At 44.5% G+C, this 21,211-nt stretch overlaps 1 protein-coding gene across 1 annotated transcript in view; it reads right to left on the bottom strand.

The window, feature by feature from the left end:
• Window positions 1–1,727: 1,727 nt before the first annotated feature.
• LOC117369376 (probable cytosolic oligopeptidase A) overlaps window positions 1,728–21,211 on the bottom strand; it is a 69,576-nt gene continuing 50,092 nt past the window's right edge. Inside the window, exons 11-19 of the mRNA XM_033963859.1 lie at window positions 20,827–20,868; window positions 18,616–18,737; window positions 14,209–14,292; window positions 12,541–12,659; window positions 10,879–11,083; window positions 7,830–7,905; window positions 6,603–6,669; window positions 4,547–4,710; window positions 1,728–1,864 (exon numbers count right to left, since the gene is read on the bottom strand). Of these exons, the coding sequence (XP_033819750.1) occupies window positions 1,747–1,864; window positions 4,547–4,710; window positions 6,603–6,669; window positions 7,830–7,905; window positions 10,879–11,083; window positions 12,541–12,659; window positions 14,209–14,292; window positions 18,616–18,737; window positions 20,827–20,868 (997 nt within the window). The 3' untranslated portion in view covers window positions 1,728–1,746. The remainder of the gene's footprint in view (window positions 1,865–4,546; window positions 4,711–6,602; window positions 6,670–7,829; window positions 7,906–10,878; window positions 11,084–12,540; window positions 12,660–14,208; window positions 14,293–18,615; window positions 18,738–20,826; window positions 20,869–21,211) is intronic.

The raw sequence follows: 21,211 nt of genomic DNA, 5'->3' as shown, positions 1-21,211 counted from the left end.
AAGTACTCCCAAGTCTCTTTCCTGGGGGGGGGGGGGGTCTGTAAACGGCACTTAAATTGGCAGCGTTTATAAAAATGGATGCTGGCCACGTGTCAAATCACGCATAGGCACCATTAACAAAATCATGGCTAACAACGCCTAAGGAAAAACTTAGATGCCTGCAATGTAGGCTAGCGCTTTACTAGCCCGCATTGTGTGCGTCTAAGTTCTTTTAGTGAATCATGCCTAACGGCGCCTAAGTCCCATTCCACACCTAACCATGCCAACTTAGATGTAAGGCATTGCTGCTGTAGATACGTTAACGACCTCTACACTGTAGACGCCCCCAGTGCCTATTTTTTTAAAATGAGTTTTTAATTGGTTTTAAATGGCACGGTCAATGATGGTGCCAATTAAAATGATTAAGTTAGGCAGCAGTAGGGTGCCTTTCGCTGCCTAACTTGGTTGCAGTTTATAGAATATGGCCCAAATTCTGCACTCAAAATTGCGCATGTTAAGTTTGCACCCACAATTTAGCTGTACAACGAGCCAGTTAGCAGCAATATTTGGGTGCTGTCACTCAGTTATTGGTGCTAATTGAGAACAATTTGAATCTGCGTGAACATCTTTCTAGTTGGTATTCTACAAAGATTTATGCGTAGTTACATATAGATAAAGTGGGGGTTTATTGAAAGTGGAAATTTTTTTTTTATATATATTTTGTATATTATATTTGATGCATTATTGTTGTGCTTTGATGTTGTATTTGTTGTATTTGATGATGTTTGAATCAATAAAACTGTTTGAATCTAAGCAAAAAACAACAACAAAAAAACAGATTTGTGCGTAAATTTTTAAGCGTGCATCTGAAAAAGGGCAGGTCAGGGGAGTTCACTTTAGATGCTCACAGTATTATAGAATATCCATCCCTAATTTAGGCAGGATTCACACCAGGTTTCAGTTAGTGTAAACCCAACTTGGCACACCATTTACAGAATGGTGCTCAGTACAGTACTCCTCCGATATTCACGGGGGTTCCATTCCGGGGAAAAACGCGAATACGGCTTTTTGCCTGGAGAGGGCAGCTGGAGCGCCGGCGAGTGAAGGAAATCACTCACAGTATGCTCCGACCGCCTCTTCCTGTACTAAAGTCGGGCTACACCAATCGGGAGCTGCTTTGACATGCGGCTCCTGATTGGTGTAGCCTGACTTTAGTACAGGACGAGGCGGTTGGAGAATACCGCGAAAGATTGAATTCGCGGGGGAACACTGTACTCATTTTTTTCAGTGCCATTTACTGAATTTATTCCTTAGTGCACAAGGGGACATATAAATGTGGGTATCTAGATCATAGGATTGCCCTTCACACCCTATACCCTCCCCATCCATACAGAAAAGGATGCTTCAGTTGGGTAGCTATTCAGTTGTATTAATACACGTAATGATATATGAAACCATTTAATATATAGTCAGTCATTTATTTTCATTGCCCTATTAGGGTTGTGTCCGAGATCAGACTTTTGAAGCCTCAGTTTTCAAGAAGTTCTCCACCTGCTCGGGAAGTCTCCCCCCTCTACATCACCTGAATTTACCCTTCCCAAAGTGGATTGTCAATCATCATGAAAGATCAATCTGTTTCTCATCAAGTATAAAGACTGATAATGCTTTGCTCATTAAGCTAAAGCACTCTGCTCAAAACTGATGGGGAGTTCTTAAGTGTATGACATGTTGTCAGAGGGAGTGAGATGGCCCACATTAAATTGAGCTTCACTGCAGGCCATAGCTTCGGAGAAGTGCATCTGGAGAAGGATCACGACCTCGGAACAACCTGAATACTTCCTGTGGAGATGTTCCCCCACCCAAACTCAATACTGTGTCTCGATACCTAAAGGAAAACACAGAGCAGATTAAAAAACACCTTTCTCACAAATCCCATCTCAATGACCTTACAATCTGGGAGGACACATGTTGATAAGAGGAAGCGGTTTTCAAATAGCTCCATACTTTTATGCTAATGTTCAAAGGGAAGCAATGCAAGTTATGGTTCTTTCAGCTTTAGCTGAAATGAGCATGTTAATAGTGTCTCTATGCGTTTGCATCTGCTCCTTTCTTCAAACAGCTAATATATGGAGATGTATAAGAATATAGTAGCTTGACCGCCTTAATTTTTCCTATTACACATCTCTGAAATATACATTCCTATCTCAATGTCCCTCAGCGCAAAGAAAAATCAGCCATTCAGACATGACATTATCCAGCCATTGAGCTGTTGCAAGATGTAAACACTGGAAAGATGTGTGAAAGAAGCAGGGATCATCAAAATAACCTTTAAAAATGCTAAAATACACAGGCATTCCTTCTCTCCTGTTCTTCGATAAACAAATCTCTCTTTTCCAACTTTTTTGCCTGTGCTTCTCTGACTAACTATAATAAATTACTTCAAACTAGCTTTCCTACCTCCTCATACCTCATATTTTTCTCTCTTTGTGTGCTTCTTTGTTCTGTGATAACTCCCTCTAGGATTCTCATACATTTTGGCTCTGTTCTGTTTTTCCTCTCGTGATAACATTACATCACAGGATACAGAGAACAAACAGAGCAAACTGGCCACCTATGTAGAAATGGTCACAAAATCAATTATTGTCTCACAATTAAAAGCAAAGTGTGCCTCTGGCTGGCAACACACAAAACATAACACCTTTTCTATGATCTTTCTGGTATACTCCCCAGCCCCCCCTATTAAAATTTTTCATAGCATCGCCACACCCACTTGACACTAAAGCACCAATGTGCATCAATAACCTTAGTTATCCCATTCAACCCACTATGAAGATATTGGGAGTAACACTGGACCAGAGCCTGACCATGAAAGACCAGGTAGACTCCTTGACCCTTTCTCACCCTCTGGAAGCATCGGTCCATCAGAGCTTACTTCGATGCCTCATCATTTCGAATTCTGGTACAATCCCATATACTGAGTCAACTCGATTATTGTAACATCGCCTACTTGGCACTCCCCCAGAAGAATATGCGACGATTGCAACTGGTACAAAATGCAGCGGTCAGACTACTTTGTGGACTGAAGAAGTTTGATCACGTAACACCTTCCTATCGACTTCTTCACTGGTTGCCGATGGAGGCACGTGTGAAATTCAAGTTTGGTTGTTTTTGCTTCAAGGTACTTTATGGCTTAGCCCCTAAATATATAACAGACCTTTCCTCTTTCACAACCAACAGACGTAAGCGAAGCTGACACCCGAACTTTGTTTCTCCGCTGGTTAGAGGTGGTAAATTTAAAAGTCATCACCAACATCTTTTCTCACATCAAGCGGCACTATGGGGTAAAGATCTAGAACAATTACTCGTGCCTACTACTTATAGCAGGGGTCTCAAAGTCCCTCCTTGAGGGCCGCAATCCAGTCGGGTTTTCATGATTTCCCCAATGAATATACATGAGATCTATGTGCACGCCCTGCTTTCAATGCATATTCATTGGGGAAATCCTGAAAACCCAACTGGATTGCGGCCCTCAAGGAAGGACTTTGAGATCCCTGACTTATAGGGAATTCAGGAAACGCCTGAAAACAAATCTGTTCCTGAAATACTTAGGAAACCAACCTATGCAATCTTAGTCCTCAACAAACGATCTCTAGAACTGTTAATCACTAAGTCTGAACTTTGTTTATTCCACTCAATCTGTAACATCTTTAATCGTTGTAAACCGCATAGAACTTCACGGTCCTGCGGTATACAAATTGTTATTATTATTATTAAAAAATAACTTTTCTATACCATAGGAAAGGAATCTAGAGATAAGAGTTAAAGAAAGTTTATTACTTAACCTAGAGGTTGGCAGAACTAATGAATATGCATGTTCCTATTCAAGTCCATATTACAAGATACCTATAAACTTTAAGCTCATATCACAGCATTGCAGGACTTTGCACAGACTGAGCTGAATTTTATGACAGTCAGTACAAACTTCCCTTCCCCTCCTACCCATTTCTCTCTACATTCTTTCTCTGTGTACCAGGCCGCTGCTAGAACTGTATGTATAAAGAATGATATACCGTATATACTCAAATATAAGTTGATCTGAATATAAGTTGAGACCCCCTTTACCCCCCCCAAAAGGAGTAAAAATGGTTGACTCGAATATAAGTCGGGCGACTTAATATTCTGATTGCCGCTGGCTGAATATCAGACCCGCCATTATTATCTCCCATGAATGTTAATCTCTCTCTATTTCTATGATTATCTATTTTGGGGCCCTTCTGAAATACCAATATGTCGTGATTTGCCACATTCAGAACGTAAACGCTGATCTGCTAAACGTAAGCTTTTTTTTTTTTTTTTTGGTACAAATTAGTAATGCATCAACGTTACAAAAACAATTCATTTTTTTTTGGAGCGTTTCAGTTTGGAGAATTTTGGATAAAGGGTTGCATATCTTGTACACCCTAGCATCTTTCCAGTGTTTAGCAGCTCTGGGCTTCTTGCATTAGTCACTGTTGGTGATGTCTGTGATTTTGTAGTAGGTAAATAGGTGTCCGACTGTGGTTCTTACGTGCGTCCAATCTTAATGACCAAGTCTCGATTTTGCAGTCCCACTTCGGTGAAGGCTTCAAATGCATCTTGAGCCATCATTTCTGCCCACTTGTATGAGTAATAGCCAGCGGCATAGGCATTTTCACCAAATATATGAGTGAAGGTACAAGGAATGCAATCTTCCTAGAGCCCAGGCGTGGAAGAAAAATGAGAAAACAAGTGAAGTGAAGTGATGGTTTAGTTGTGCGTTTCCTATGTTGCTTATTATCCACTCAGAATGAGAGATGAACAGAATACAAGTGAGTGAATTAAGAAATGACTGAGCTTTCAATGGCATCTGGTAGCTTTCCTGTATAGCAGGACTGTCCAACTTGTGGGTTGCGAGTTGCGACCCCAAATCGGTTCACAAAAAATGCATTTGGGGTCGTGACCTGGTGAGGTCGTCACAAAAATGTCATTGTCCCATGCCTTCAGGGAGGAAGGGTGTTGCATGCTAACGGTGACCATGGAAATGGGGTCATGACCACTGAAAGATTGATAAGCACAGTCGCTTAGAGCAATTTGTCATTCAGTCCATGCTAATTGTGATCCCTAACATATGGAGGGAAAATGCTACACTAATAGAGATTCAGGGCACTGTTTCTGGTTAATACAGAAAAAGCAGCTAGTGCAGCCAAGTTTAAACAGAGGTTTGGGCCAATTCCTGGAAGAAAACTCCATAAACCTTAAGGTACTATAGAGTAGGAAAAAGTAGTATGGAGACTATCCGCTTTTTAGGATTACTTGCACCTTGATTAACCACTATTGGAAACAGGATACTGAGCGTAAAGGTCCTTTGATCCGACCCAAGATGGTAACTCATATCTTTTTGTTCAAAAGGGTGTCGTCTAAGCCTATGGTTAATTATGCATATATCTTCCAAAACAAAGGCTAGAAAGAAAAATTAAAGCATGTACCTTGGTGTCATGATCAGCTAGCCTTAGGTATTTATTCCTGACTATATAAAAAGCAGTATACTCATCCTTCACTGCCATAAGAGAGCCAACATCAGGAAAGCAGGGTGTCAAGTCAAAAGAGCGCAACGCGGAGGCGCGCACCGAAGAAAATGACTGTTTTAAAGGGCTCCGACGGGATGTGTGTGGGGGGAAACCCCCCCCCCCACTTTACTTTATACAGATCACGCCGCATTGTGGGGGCATTGTGGGGGGTTTGGGGGGTTGTAACACCCACATTTTACTGAAAACCTCACTTTTTCCCTAAAAAACAGGGAAACAGTTAAGTTTACAGTATAATGAGGGCGGTTACAACCCCCCAAACCCCCCACAACGCCGCCGCGATCTGTATTAAGTAAAGTGGGGGGGTTCCCCAACAAAACCCCCCGTCGGAGCCCCTAAAAACACTCTTTTTCTTCGGCGCGCACTTCCGTCTTGCGCTCAGTTGTCGGCGCACGCCTTTGTCTTCGGCGGTTTTGTCTATGAACCGGAAAGCAGTGGTGTAGCCAGACATTCAATTTGGGGGTAGGGAGCACAGACGTTTGCCCTACTCCCTTCATGCCCCATCTCCATGATCCCCAGTTCAACCTTTAAACACCCAAGCTGGCATGGATCCCCCAAGCCTCAACAGTTGAAGAGGTCTTCCTATAGCTGGAAACTCCCCACTGCTCGTGGTTGTTGACCGTTTCCATGGGACGCCACAGCGCCGGCTCCCCCTCTCCCATATGGTCGATTTTTGCATTTGTGCAAAAACAGAGCGCGCATGAGGAGTGGACCGCGCTCCAGTGGCTCATAGAAAGTGCCACAAACTCTGAGCTTTGAGGAGTTCACCTTAGCCGATTAAGAGATGAATATCTCACCTAACCGGCTCAATTTTATCTGGCCAAATATGCCCGGATATTCAATGCTACTGTCCAGACGCGAACCACCATGAAATATCCAGGTCTAAAGCTGGCAGCGGCCAAAGAAAATGCTGACTGCTGCTAGCTGATCTTGCAAAGTGCTCTTGTTTTGTATGAAGGGCTGGTATATTAAGAAACATCTCTTTAAAAAGCATCTTCCAAGACATATACCACAACATACCACCAAAGGCTTCAGGACAGTAAATTTGTCTGCCACTCTTTCCTTCACTTGAGACCACGGATCCAAACTGTAAAAGAAGTGACGAGAATGGGATGAGTGAGAGGCGAGAACTCTGGCCTGTGTTGAACGTGGGATATGCAACAGGGTTTTATTTGAAACCATGTTCGTATGTTTTTGTAAGTATGCTGGCTGTGATATACTTTATTAGACGGGTGTTTATGTCTGCTTTGTATGTTTTTCTTATATTTTCAGAAATGAATAAAACCCCAGCGAGTCTCTCCACTATTTATGTGAGGCAGGGGAGCGTGGTACGGTGTGCCCCAAAGTTCTGCTCTATGACTGATGTAGTTCTATCCTCCTTCCCCTCTTGTGTCAGTATGTCTGTCTGGTCTTTTTATGGTATACCCTTATTTATTTATTTTTTATATTTTACATGTACTCCGCTTAGAAATTTGATAGGTGGATTAACAAATTTTAAATAAACTTTAAACTTACCATAATTGAATAATGATCCAATTAGCGCTAATTGGCTTTGTAACAAGCAATTATTAGCATTAATTGGCTTTAAATTTAGGCATGAGCTACTATGTTACTATCAGAAAATAATAGTAAATATTGAATAGCTATGGAGAAGAAGAAAAAAACAAAAAACCCAACAAATTTTTAGATTGAATCAGGTTGGGCAGACTAGATGGACCATTTGGGTCTTTATCTGCCGTCATCTGCTATGTTACTATCTGCACCTAAAATTTACACAGGGTGCCAGAAAAGGGGTGTGGCAATGGGAGGGTCATGGGCTGTTCGGGAGTGTTCCTCAAAGTTATATGCGTAATTTATAAATAAGGAGTATCCATGCTTAACTGTAGGTCCGAAGCTTTGCATCATGTTTCCGTTGGTGCAAATGGATGTAACTAAAATTAGGCGCAGATCCCAGGCCTAAACTATTCTATAAACTGTACCTAACTTTAAGCACGGTTTATAGAATACGCAACATTCTTTTTTGCGTCATATATAGAATTCAGTCCTATATGCACACCTCCTATCTAATACTAAGGGCTCCTTTCAGGAAGGTGCATTAGGGCCCTAACGCGCGGAATAGCACGCACTAGTTGCTCCCGCCTCCTCTTGAGCAGGCGGTAGTTTTTCGGCTAGCGTGCGCACGTTAAAAAAACGCTAGCGCACCTTCGTAAAAGGAGCCCCAAACTTCCTTTCTCAGGCCACACCTACCTGGTGTGCAGCTCCATGTCTAAGGCAGCTAGGTACAGCTGGTAAAGCATTGAAGAGGCTCGAAAGTAATACTGAGCTGTAAAGGAGAGCACACACGCACAATATTACAACAAGCAAGTGTACAAACATTTCAGGCTAGATTCAGTAAATGGCACGCAAACATTGGCGCTGAAAAAAATCGGCACTCGACGGTATTCTATAATGGGCAGTTGACGATGAATTCCCGTTATAGAATAGCGTTAAGGCCCTGATTCTATAAAAGATGCCTTAAGGTTGGGCGCCTAGATTTGCACACCTAGTCGATCGAAGCGCCTTCATCATTTACAAAGCTTAAACAGCACCGATAGCCTACAATTAGGAACTCTTGTGTGTTAGGTGCCATCGGCTCAGGTTCAAGTCCTAGCAACTCGATGGAATTACAGATCCAAAAAGAATTTGTTTTGCGCTAGTCCAGCAAGGTCCTCCAGCATCCTCTCCATAGTTGTCTTCAACGTAGTTGCAGGGCGCCCTCTTCGCCTGTTTCCTTCAATCTTCCCAAACATCATGTCTTTCTTCAACGGTCTCTCCCTTCTAATGGTGTGACCAAAACAAGGCAGACGTAACTTCATCTTGTGGGTTTCAAGCGACATAGTCCCGTGTCCCGTGACGATCTCTCCCCAAATCAATTTATTATTTCTTCTGGTGTTCCACGGCACACATAAAATCCTTCTCCAGCACCAATGTTCAAATGAGTCAAACTTTCTGTCTTGCTTCCGTAATGTCCAACTTTTGTGTCCATAATTAACCACCGAGAGTCTGATCTTTGTTTTGAGTTATATTTCCTTTCCTTTAAACACTTTGTCAAGAGCCTTCATTATAGAGTGACCAAATTCCATTCTACGGCATATTTCTCCACTACTAGTTGCTTCCTTGTTTACGAAAGAAACCCAACAGATTAAAACTTTTTACAACTTCTATCACCTTCAAGTTAAAAATGTTCATCATTTTCTGTGTTTATGGTCTTCGTCTTATTTTATGACATTCAGCTTTGACTTTCCTCAGTAGGTACAACTGGAGAATGACACGGGACAAAATTTTCACCGTTCCTGAAGGAACTTATTTTCACGTCCCCGCAAGTTATTTTCCTGTCCCTGCCCCTTCCTTGCAAGCTCCGTCCTCATCTGCAGAAGCCTCAAACTGTTTAAAATCATAAGTAGCAACATTCTAGAGCTCATATTGTGATGTCATAATGCCTCATTCCACCAATGCCTAAGCTTCGTCCTCATCTGCACAAGCTTCAAACACTTTAAAATCATAAGTAGCAACATTCTACAGCTCAGATTGTGATGTCATAATGCCTCATTCCACTAGTGCCTAAGCTCAGTCCTCATCCGCACAAGCCTCAAACACTTTAGAATCCTAAGTAGCAACATTCTAGAGCTCAGATTGTGATGTCATAATGCCTCATTCCACCAATGCCTAAGCTCCGTCCTCATCTGCACAAGCCTCAAACACTTTAGAATCCTAAGTAGCAACATTCTAGAGCTCAGATTGTGATGTCATAATGCCTCATTCCACCAATGCCTAAGCTCCATCCTCATCCGCACAAGCCTCAAACACTTTAGAATCCTAAGTAGCAACATTCTAGAGCTCATATTGTGATGTCATAATGCCTCATTCCACCAATGCCTAAGCTTCATCCTCATCTGCACAAGCTTCAAACACTTTAAAATCATAAGTAGCAACATTCTACAGCTCAGATTGTGATGTCATAATGCCTCATTCCACTAGTGCCTAAGCTCTGTCCTCACATGCACAAGCCTCAAACACTTTGCAATCATAAGTAGCAACATTCTAGAGCTCTGATTATGATGTCATAATGCCTCATTCCACCAATGCCTAAGCTCCGTCCTCATCTGCACAAGCCTCAAACACTTTTAAAATCATAAGCGTTTGAGGCTTGTGCGGTTAAGGCTGAGCTTACAGGAATGAGGCAGGGACAGGGACAGCAACAAAACGTGCGGGGACAGGACGGAGAAATTAAGTTCCTGGGTGGATGGGGAAAAATTTGTCCCCGTGCCATTCTCTAGGTACAACATTTCTTTAGTGTTGGTGACGAGTGTTGTGTCATCTGCATAACGCAGGTTGTTAATGTTTCGACCACCAACTTTGAAGCCGACACTCTCTTCTTCCAAATTTGCTTTTCTTAAAAGTGGCTTTGCCGTAAAGGTTAAACAGATAAGGCGACAAGATGCATCCCCTGCCTGACACCATGTTTCTTTGGAAACTAATCAGTGTTGCCATATTCGGTTCTCACTGCAGCTTCTTGATTTTCATAGAGGCTCTTTATCAGCTGAGTTATGTGCTTGGGTATTCCCATTTGCACTAGAGTTCTCCATAATTTATCATGATTCACACAATCAGAAGCTCATAATTGGCTTAAATTAAAATTAATTGGGTGATAGACGTCTAACTCGGTAGGCCCCTACCAGAAAGTAGGTGTGGGTAGGAGCAGATTGTGGGTGTGTTTTGTGTATAAGCATCTAAAGTGGACTCAGGCACCGGTATTTAGGCCACAATACAATTCCAAAAATCTGGATGCCACAACCCTGTCATGTTTTCAAGATTTCTCCCATAAATATGCATAAGATTAATTTGCATGTACTGCTTCCATTGTATACAAATAGATCTCATGCAAATTCATAGTGGAAATCTTGAAAACCTGACCGGGTTGTGGCCCTCGAGGACTGTCATTTTCCACCCCTGGTTGTGGAGATCTTGAAACCCCGACCAGGTTGCGGCCCTCGAGGACTGTCATTTCCCACCCCTGGTGGTGAAGATCTTGAAAACCTGACCAGGTTGTGGCCCTCGAGAACTCTTATTTCCCACCCCTGGTTGTGGAGATCTTGAAAACCCAACCAGGATGTGGCCCTCGAGGACTGTCATTTTCCATCCCTGGTTGTGGAGATCTTGAAACCTCGACCGGGTTGTGGCCCTCATTTCCCACCCCTGCATTATTGAATAGGCGTCTAGTTATAGAATTGCTTCTCCCGTGTTCCTGTGCATATACCTTGAAGGAGTTCCTGGAACATATTTTGTGGAAGAGTCTTTTGGGTTTTATAGTGGCCACTTATAGCGGTGATTGTGTCCCAGTCAAACAACCAGTTCTCCATGAACTGAGAAGCCATTTCTATGGCATCCCACTCAATGTTGTTGATGCCTGATGCACCTGCATAGGGGACGGTAGTCAGCATGTGCTGCAGCGCATGGCCAAACTGAGGAGGGAAAGAAAGATCAAGAACTGTTATATATGCAAATACATGCACTGCACATCTTCCACCTTTATGCCACGAAAAGTCATTGTGAATGAAATAGGGATCAAAATTCAAAAGAATTTGACTGGGTAAGAGACAGTGGCATAGAAAAGGAGGGGTGGTCCCCACCGGGCGCCATCATGGTGGGGGCGCCGATGCCCATCCTCCTCTCCGCCCCACCTCTTCCCACTCCTCCCCCTGCTGCATGTGTACCCCTTCCCCCTCTCGTTGTTCACCGCCATAAGTAACAACTTCAACGTGCTCCTCGCGACGTCGGCTCCCGCTGATGTCATTTCTGGGTGCCACGCGTAGGAAGTGACTTCAGAGGGAGAGGATGAGAACGTGAGGAGCACGTTGAAGTTGCGGGTCGCGGCAGTGAACAACTGGAGTTACGGGGGAAGGGAAGGGGATACGTGCGTGACGGGGACGGGGAAGGAACAAGGGGCGGAGACAAGGGTGGGGGAGGGGCACCACCATCCCTGGGCACCTCTCACCCTCGCTACGGAGAGGCTCTTGCCCAGTTAAATCTCGATGAGCTGGTTGACCAATGGCCATTGATACTCAGTGTCATTGAACATCAGTGGCCATCCCGTAACTGGCTAAGTTAGGGACAGATCAGGGCAAAATAGGAGCACAGTGGCACTCGGTATTGTCCACCAAACGGCTTCATACTTAAAGTAAGGACAACTAAACTCAGCACCCTGAGGTTGTGAGCTCAATTCCCACTGCAGCTCTTTTTGACTCTGGCCAAGTCACTTAACACTTCATTGTCCCAAAATAAGTACCTGTCTAAAATATGTAAACTGCTTTGATTGTGTAAAAGCAGTACAGTATATCAAGTCCTTTTCCCTTTACAATCAAGCTATTGTGACATCACTGATGAGGTTGACTCTTATTGGTGGAATAAGACATTGTGACATCACAATCTCAGCTCTGGTGACCAGAGACTGAAACTCTTTGTACTAAGGGGAGAAGTTGGCAACATAGGTCACTGGGAGTGGAGGAGTGGCCTAGTGGTTAGAGCAGCTGCCTTCGCACCCTGAGGTTGTGAGCTCAATTCCCACTGCAGCTCCTTGTGACTCTGGGTGAATCACTTGCCCTAGGTACAAAATAAGTACTTGTCTAACACTGGCTTGTACAAAGTTGCGGTAAAGGTTTTTACCGCGGGCCAGTGAGGTAAATGCTCTGACGCTGATAGATGTCCTATTAGCGTCAGAGCATTTATCTTGCCGTCCTGTGGTAGAAACCTCTACCGTGGCTTTGTAAAAGGAGCCCTAAAATATGTAAACTGTTTTAATTGTAACCACTCCGAAAAAGCGGTATATCAAGTCCCATCTCCTTTACCTTAAAGCTTACTTCATACTTGACTTTCTAAGCAGTCCTACTAACCTACTAATAACAATCCAGCCCTTTCCCACCTCATGAAATAGTGTTGAGATTTCACCAAAGGACATCGTAGATGGGGACGAACCCACTGGGGGAATCTGGTTACAGATCACAAAAGCCACAGGAGTGTGATGGAGAAGTTTACTCTTGGCTGAGGAGAGACAGAAGCACATATTAGTGCGTGGATCACGCTTAATGACCAGGAAAACAGGACTTATGGCGCGATGCGCCAAAAGTGCTATGTCAAAAGGCAGTTTAGGTCCACTCATACTGGGATCTGTGAGAATGTTTTGCAGAGTTATTTCAAAAATTGTAAGGCCACGATATTTACAGATCCACCCTTTTGAGGTCTCACATCATCTTTTACCCTGTTCCATCCACTCTTCCATCACATTCCTGTCCCCTCAGGAAATCCAGATGCATCGTGAGGAGCAATAACCAAAGTGTCTGCAGGAACTCCCAAAAAGTGTACGAGGGTGATTTGAAAAGTTTAGTAAAAAAAACAACAAAAAAACGTAGCCTCCAACGAGGAGCTATACACGTGGTCCAGTGAGTTTCCTTTTTTTTTCCGTATCGTAGAAAAAATAGGTTTCGTCAAACACTACAAAATACTCATTGACGGCTTTGATGACTTAATGGACTGTGGCGCCATCTAATGGAAATTTACCAGACTTTTCAAACCACCCTTGTACTTTTGTGTTTTTTATCCTTACAAGGACCATCTGATCTGGGGGTGGTTCCACTACACGTCTGCAGCTTCTGTTGTATGGATGCCAAAGTATGGCAGTTTTCTGGGACTAGGGCCGCACAATACCAGTAAAACAACTTCAGTTTCTGTAGTTGGTTTGGCTCTGTATCTTAGTGGCACGATTGAGTACAAGCAGTCCCCGACTCATACTTTCGAACTGGGGTCCTGCCTCTCCCTTCCTGTGCCCCCTCTACCTCCCTTCCTGTCCAAACATGATCCTTCTCCCATCCGTGTCCCGACATGCCCTTCAATATCCTTCCACCCTCCCCTTCTGTGTCCCAAATTCATGCCTCCCTCCCTCCTGCGGGTATTTACCTCCGCTGGCCCGCTGCCTCCTCCTGGCTGCACTTCTCTTTGCAATGCCGCAAGCAGTGGCACCTGCACATGGCCCGCTGCTTACCTGGAAGCGTTCCCTCTAGCCTACATTACCAGCGCATACGCTTTTTTTTTTGATAGGTTCCATCAGGTGTGATTCTGTAAATGGCGCTTACGGGTGATTGATATCCGGCCTGTGCCTTTTTTCTAAGCACCGGCTGATTTAGGCGTCGTTTACAGAATCCAGCTCTTAGAGTACCTCACCACTCTTCAATATAAACTCTTTAGGAATCCCTTGGAATATATAAGTGATGCATAAATAAATAGCATACACTCTGCAAAGACATTAATATAAGGGAGGAAATGAAGGCCCTAGGAGAAAGAAAAAATAGCAAATGGACAGGAAAGCCTGGAAAGAGTTAAGAAAGACATAGGTAAGCAGAAAAGAGACTAATACAAAAATAAAAAGGCACCAAAGTACCTCCTGTTTGCAAAGAGGGTACACTCTTAATGACACTGCCCTTGAAACAAAACAATGGATGCTTTTGGGCTGCCCATCCCTATATAATCAGTATCTAGAAGTCACAATTCCAGTGGACAACTGTGGGGGCTGTCTAAGGATCAAAGCTAAACTTACTGATAAAATCTTGCATCCATGCACCACTGTTCTTCTCTTGTGGACGGGAAAAGGGATCCAGGTAAAAGGAAGCCAAGAGTAATTCTGCAAGAAAATCAGAGAATAAATCAGGAAGCTAAAGTCTCTCCAATAACATTTATTAAATATGTTAGAAATCAAATATAATTTTGTAAGAATCATTTGCAACGTTAAAAAATCGTGCAATAGACGGAGTGAGCTCTGGATCCTGGAAACTCATACCTTGTTAAATTGATTCATCGGTAAGATGTTACCAGGCTCTTTGTTGCTTTTATATGGAGATCCAATTTGATTTACTGTGGAATGTTTATATTCCTATAGATGGGCATTTACACTATTATATCCCTGACACAAGTCTGACATTGGAAACTGCACTAACCAGCCACCAGGTGGCACTGTTTTGCTTTCAGTAGGAAATTTCTCTTCTAGTAACATAGTAACATAGTAGATGACGGCAGATAAAGACCCGAATGGTCCATCCAGTCTGCCCAACCTGATTCAATTTAAATTTTTTTATTTTTTCTTCTTAGCTATTTCTGGGCAAGAATCCAAAGCTTTACCCGGTACTGTGCTTGGGTTCCAACTGCCGAAATCTCTGTTAAGACTTACTCCAGCCCATCTACACCCTCCCAGCCATTGAAGCCCTCCCCTGCCCATCCTCCTCCAAACGGCCATGCACAGACACAGACCGTACAAGTCTGCCCAGTAACTGGCCTAGTTCAATCTTTAATATTATTTTCTGATTCTAAATCTTCTGTGTTCATCCCACGCTTCTTTGAACTCAGTCACAGTTTTACTCTCCACCACCTCTCTCGGGAGCGCATTCCAGGCATCCACCACCCTCTCCGTAAAGTAGAATTTCCTAACATTGCCCCTGAATCTACCACCCCTCAACCTCAAATTATGTCCTCTGGTTTTACCATTTTCCTTTCTCTGGAAAATATTTTGTTCTACATTAATACCCTTTAAGTATTTGAACGTCTGAATCATATCTCCCCTGTCTCTCCTTTCCTCTAGGGTATACATATTCAGGGCTTCCAGTCTCTCCTCATACATCTTCTGGCGCAAGCCTCCTATCATTTTCGTCGCCCTCCTCTGGACCGCCTCAAGTCTTCTTACGTCTTTCGCCAGATACGGTCTCCAAAACTGAACACAATACTCCAAGTGAGGCCTCACCAATGACCTGTACAGGGGCATCAACACCTTCTTCCTTCTACTGACTACGCCTCTCTTTATACAGCCCAGAATCCTTCTGGCAGCAGCCACTGCCTTGTCACACTGTTTTTTCGCCTTTAGATCTTCGGACACTATCACCCCAAGGTCCCTCTCCCCGTCCATGCATATCAGCTTCTCTCCTCCCAGCATATACGGTTCCTTCCTATTATTAATCCCCAAATGCATTACTCTGCATTTCTTTGCATTGAATTTTAGTTGCCAGGCATTAGACCATTCCTCTAACTTTTGCAGATCCTTTTTCATATTTTCCACTCCCTCTTCGGTGTCTACTCTGTTACAAATCTTGGTATCATCTGCAAAAAGGCACACTTTTCCTTCTAACCCTTCAGCAATGTCACTTACATACATATTGAACATCTGCTCTTATTGATCTTTTTCAGAAAGGATGCTACTCACTCCCAGTCTCTAATGTAGAGGTTCCCAAACCAGTCCTCAGGAACCACTCAGACGGTCGGGTTTTCAGGATGTCCACAATAAATTTGCATGCACTGCCTCCTTTGTTTATAATTCTAGCTCATACATAGTCAGGTGTCCTGAAAATCTAACTGGAGGTGTGTCCCAAAGACTTGAGAGCCGCTGCTCTGATAGGATGACTTATATTTTTACTTACATGACTTGTATGCTGTTTTGATTATTTTCTCTCTTGATAAATGTACTATATAGTAGGACAGGGGTAGGCAACTCCGGTCCTCGAGAGCCGGAGCCAGGTCAGGTTTTCAGGATATCCACAATGAATATGTATGAGATGGATTTGCATGCACTGCCTCCTTGAGATGCAAATCCATTTATTGTGGATATCCTGAAAACCTGACCTGGCTCCGGCTCTCGAGGACCGGAGTTGCCTACCCCTGTAGTAGGATAAGCTGCATTATAGAAATGCATTAGTGTCATATCTAAGTTATTTGAATGTTCTGATTTGTGCTTATTAAGGGCTCCTTTTACAAAGGCGTGTTAGGGCCTTAACGCGCGGAATATGCGCTAAATTAGCCGCAACCGCCTCCTTTAGAGCAGGCAGTAGATTTTCAGCTAGTGTGCACTGTAGCGCACGCCAATCCGGTGCGTGCGCTAAAAACGCTAGTGCGCCTTCGGAAAAGGAGCCCTAAATGCTTCATAGGTATTATGTCTCCCTTTTAATATGTATTTATAGCTCTCTTATTTGGGTTTCAGTGCTGTTAAGTATATTTTTGAACTGTTTCGTGATAGTCCTGTTGTTTTTAATTTACTGAATTTAACTCTACCTCATTCAATGTATTTATTTTTATATTTGGTCTTTTTCCTACTTTATGCTGTTAACAAAACTGTAAGTTTTATATTGCCAGTAGGAAAAAGGAGCTATTGATGCCCTGTAAGACTCTGGTGAGACCTCATTTAGAAGATTGTGTACAATTCTGGAGGCCACACCTTCAAAAAGATATAAAAAGGATGGAGTGGGGCCAGAGCAGCGGTCTCAAACACGCAGCCCGCGGGCCGCATGTGGCTCTCCAGATTTTATTTGCGGCCTGCGGTCTGGACTGGATCATTATCTTCCTTTTGGAGCAGCAGCGTGGTCTGGCCGGCTCGTTCCGTTCAAAGCCGCGGGTTGGCGGCTCCTTGCGCTATCCACGGAAGAGCCGGCCAGACATGCTGCTGCTCCAGTGGCGTACCAAGGGGGGGGCGGTCCACTGTTTTCCCTAGAGTGCGGCTCGTCTAGAGCAGTGGTGCCCAACCTGCTTCTCTTCCCTTCTCAGGCCGGCACCGTGTTATTTGATCTCCCTGCTTCTCTTCGGGGCCGACCAACTCTCGCCGCCCGACATCAATTCTGACGTCGAGAGGACGTTCTGGCTAGCCAATCGCTGCCTGGCTGCCCGGAACGTCCTTTCCGACGTCAGAATTGACGTCGGGCGGCGAGAGTTGGTCGGCCCCATGGAGAAGAGAAAGAGGGAGATCTCGGCCTGTTCCCGATGGCGGCAGTGGCAGCAGCCTATTCCTTGGCGGCGGTGGCATGGGGGAGGGCAGGAAGGAAGGAAGAAAGAAAGAAAGAAAGAAAGAAGGGGGGACAGGGAGCCAGAAACAAAGCAAAAAAATGGGACACGGAATCAAAGAAAGACAGACATAGAGAAAGAAAGAAAAAGTTGGGGGAGGGAATGAGGTCTGGAAGAGAGGAAGCATACAGGAGGCTGAAAGAAGAGAAGAAATATTGAATGCATAGTCAGAGACTGATGAAATTACCAAACAAAGGTAGGAAAATGATTTTATTTTCAATTTAGTGATTGAAATGTACCAGTTTTGAGAAAGAAAAGATATTAAACTTTAAATGTGAGGGCTGCAGAAAAAATAGAGCACTTGGAGGGCCGCAGAAAAAAAATAGTTAATGTCTTATTAAAGAAATGACAATTTTGCATGAGGTAAAACTCTTTATAGTTTATATATCTTTCCTTTTAACTGTTAAAGGAAAGTTTTATAAACTATAAAGAGTTTAACCTCATGCAAAATTGTCATTTCTTTAATAAGACATTAACTATTTTTTCTGCGGCCCTCCAAGTACCTACAAATCCAAAATGTGGCCCCGCAAAGGGTTTGAGTTTGAGACCACTGGTCCAGAGGAAGGCTACTAAAATGGTGCGTGGTCTTCGTCATAAGGTGTATGGGGATCTCAATCTGGAGGAAAGGCGGGAGAAGGGAGATATGATAGAGACGTTTAAATACCTATGACATCATTGCGTGATGGCTGCGCAGGGGGGACTTCCTCCCTGCCCGACACAGCTTTTCAAAACCTGGACAAAGTGCCAGGTTTTGAAAAGCTGTCTGAACCCTCGGACATGTCCTCAAAAGGAGGACATGTTCGGGGAAATCCGGACGTCTAATAACCCTACTCCAGGGCCAATTAGCTTAATTGCTGCCATTGCTGGAGACATAAATAAATTTGAAAGACTGTGGAGGAAGAGAAACTATACATATTATAGGAGTCAAGGGAAAATAAAGAGGGAAAATGCTGGATTTTTTTTGGGGGGGAGCGGGGAGGAAGAACAAGAAAGAAGAAAGAAAGGGAGACTGGGAGAAGGAGGGAAGAAAGAGCGAGAAATGCTTAACCATGGAAGAGCACAACTTCCAGAATCTTGCAAGTCATCCGTCTCCCTCATTTAAGAATGTAGGATAGATGCAACATATAATTACCATTCTCGTCAAAGACTTTGAAGAAACGTACAGCTGGATCCCACACCTCTATTCCTTCATTTCTCTCAAGAATTGTAATCCCAAAGAGGTCAGAGCACAGTTTAAACAGACCAGATAAAACCCTGAAAACAAAAAAGAATTGCTTGAAGTTACCTTACTCTCTATAATGGTTTCCTTTGCTGGGAGCTCACAGCCAACTTAGAACTACCCTCAATAGCTACAGTTCCATAGCATCGACTCTCCTCTCAGACAGCGAGCAACTTTTGTGGAGCATAACCCCCGATAATACTGCTTCCAATAAGGTGACACTTGTGAAGTGAGCAGTTTTCACCTCTTCAGCCAGACCACATCACTCCCACTAAGGGTAGTTGCATAGCGAGGGTAAGGGGTGCCCAGAGCGGAGGCGCACTTCCGCACACACACACCACCCCCTCCGGCCACACATGCGCACCCCTCCCCCGCTGCCAAAACCTGGACCCCCTGACATCTCCCCTGACACCAAGCATCCCCCACCTTCCGAACACCCCTCCTCCTACCACAAAATCCTGGTGGCCTAATGGGCTGGGGGGGTTGGATCAGGCCCCCCAGTTGGAGAACACTCCATCCCCAACACACACACACACACACCCCTAGGGTACCTTTAGTTGAAATCAGGCACTACTGCCTTAAAGGGCTGCCTCTTCATAATGGTGGCCCTTCCTTCTCCTGGTGCATCCTGGATGCACTGGAAAGGGGCCTAAGGTCCTGATTCACTCAGGTGCCTAAGGCCCCTCCTGAACCAATCAGGATCTTTGCCCCTCCCTCCCCCCGTGCATGCCAGTGATGCACTAGGAGAAGCTTAAGGCCCCAATTGGATCAGGCACCTAAGGGGAAGGGCCTTAGGCTCCTGAGCAAATCAGATGCACTGGGGAGGAGCCTAAGGCTCTGATTGGCCCTGCTGCCTAAGGCCTTACCCATAGGAGGAGTCTTAAACAACCTGCGCCAATGAGAGCCTCAGGCCCCTCCCTGGCCCATCATTTTGACGAGGTGGGCCTGCTGGCCAGAGGGAGTAGGCATCCTTCCTGCCGCCATCTAAGTAAGGTAAGGGGGAGAGAGGGGGGTTGTGTGATGGTGGGGGAGAGTGGGCATCTCCCGCTGCCGAGGGGGCGTTGGAGTTGTGTTGCATGGTGGTGGGAGAGAGTGGGCATCTCTCCCGCTCCCCGGGGGGGGTGTTGCTTAGTGATAGGAGAGAGTGGGCATCTCTCTCGCTGGTGAGAGAATGTTGGGGGGGTTGCTTGGTGGCGGGAGGTGAGATGCAATGTCGGGTTTTAACAAGCGCATTTAAGATATGCCTTTTCTCCAACAGAAACTCATAAGACACGGCTATAAAACATACATGCGCTCAAGAAGCATTCTTTTACCATTCCCCTACAAAAAAAAAGACTATAATTTATATGAATCAAGTAATTTTTATATTGTTTCATTAACCACAGTCAAAACACATGCCACGAGATGCACTTTTCACAGTGCTGGCACTGTGCCTGCACCCCCGGACCAGCCGCTGATTTTTTGTTGCCAAAAGCCAACGCCACGCTTGGAGAATGACACAGCGATGTTTAAGAATCCACCGGAGTGCTCATTTCAATATTCCAGAGCCCATTTGCCTGGCAGTGTCGGAGACTGCTAGAAAGCTTGCTAAAGACCATGATAAGCCGTTTTGATAATCCACCGCTACAATGGGTGACGCATCAAAATCGCGTGCAGACATAGCTGGGTCGACAATCGCATGCAGGCCAACAGCGCACTGGATTTAAACTGAATTTTAAAGCGCTCCTGGGAAGGAGAAAACACCGCACTTAACTTAATAGTGTTGGGGGGTGGGGGAACCCCCCCACACACACACATTACAGAGGAAACAACTTTTTCCCTTAGAAATAGGGAAGAAGCCTGTTTCCTCTATAATGGGGGGTTCCCCCCCTCCCACACCCCCCCCAATGGCAGCACCAACACTACTAAGTTTAGTGCGGTGGTTCCCCCACACCCCTCAGAGAGCTTTAAAATTCAGTTTAAATCCAGTGCGCTGATGTCCTGCGCGCGATTGTTGGCCCGGCTTTGTCTGCGCAGTTTAGTCTATGAACCTTAAAATGTATGCACGCCTCCCCTATGCTACGCCACTGCATACAGGACAGGGTTAGAAAAGCAAACGGCAATAAATGAATGCATTACACTCACGTGTCCAGGGGAAAATAGTATCTCAGCTCATCATCGTTCAGACTGAAAAACAGAAATGCAGATGTAGAAAATGAAACAGGATGTGGCTGACGTTCAGGCAGAAAAGTGCAAGTTGGTTTTCTCCTGCAAAATTTCCCAGCAGTAAGGGCCATATTTTATAAATTGCGCCATAAGTAAGGCAACGGGAGGCGACTAGATCACGCCTACCGGCGCCTAACTTAATAGTTTTAATTGGCACAGTAATTGACCACATCTTTTAAAAACAATAAAAAAAAGTAGGCGCCTGCCAGGGTAGGCTCCTGAATCGCACCTACAGCATGGCGGCTATGGTTAGAGTAGGCATGGTTGGGGGCGGATATGACCTTAGGCGCTGCTAGGCCCGATA

Source organism: Geotrypetes seraphini, chromosome 11 (assembly GCF_902459505.1).
Source record: "Geotrypetes seraphini chromosome 11, aGeoSer1.1, whole genome shotgun sequence".
Lineage (NCBI taxonomy): Eukaryota > Metazoa > Chordata > Amphibia > Gymnophiona > Dermophiidae > Geotrypetes > Geotrypetes seraphini.
Note: the sequence above shows the minus strand (reverse complement) of the source record. Positions and strands in the feature narration are given on the sequence as shown.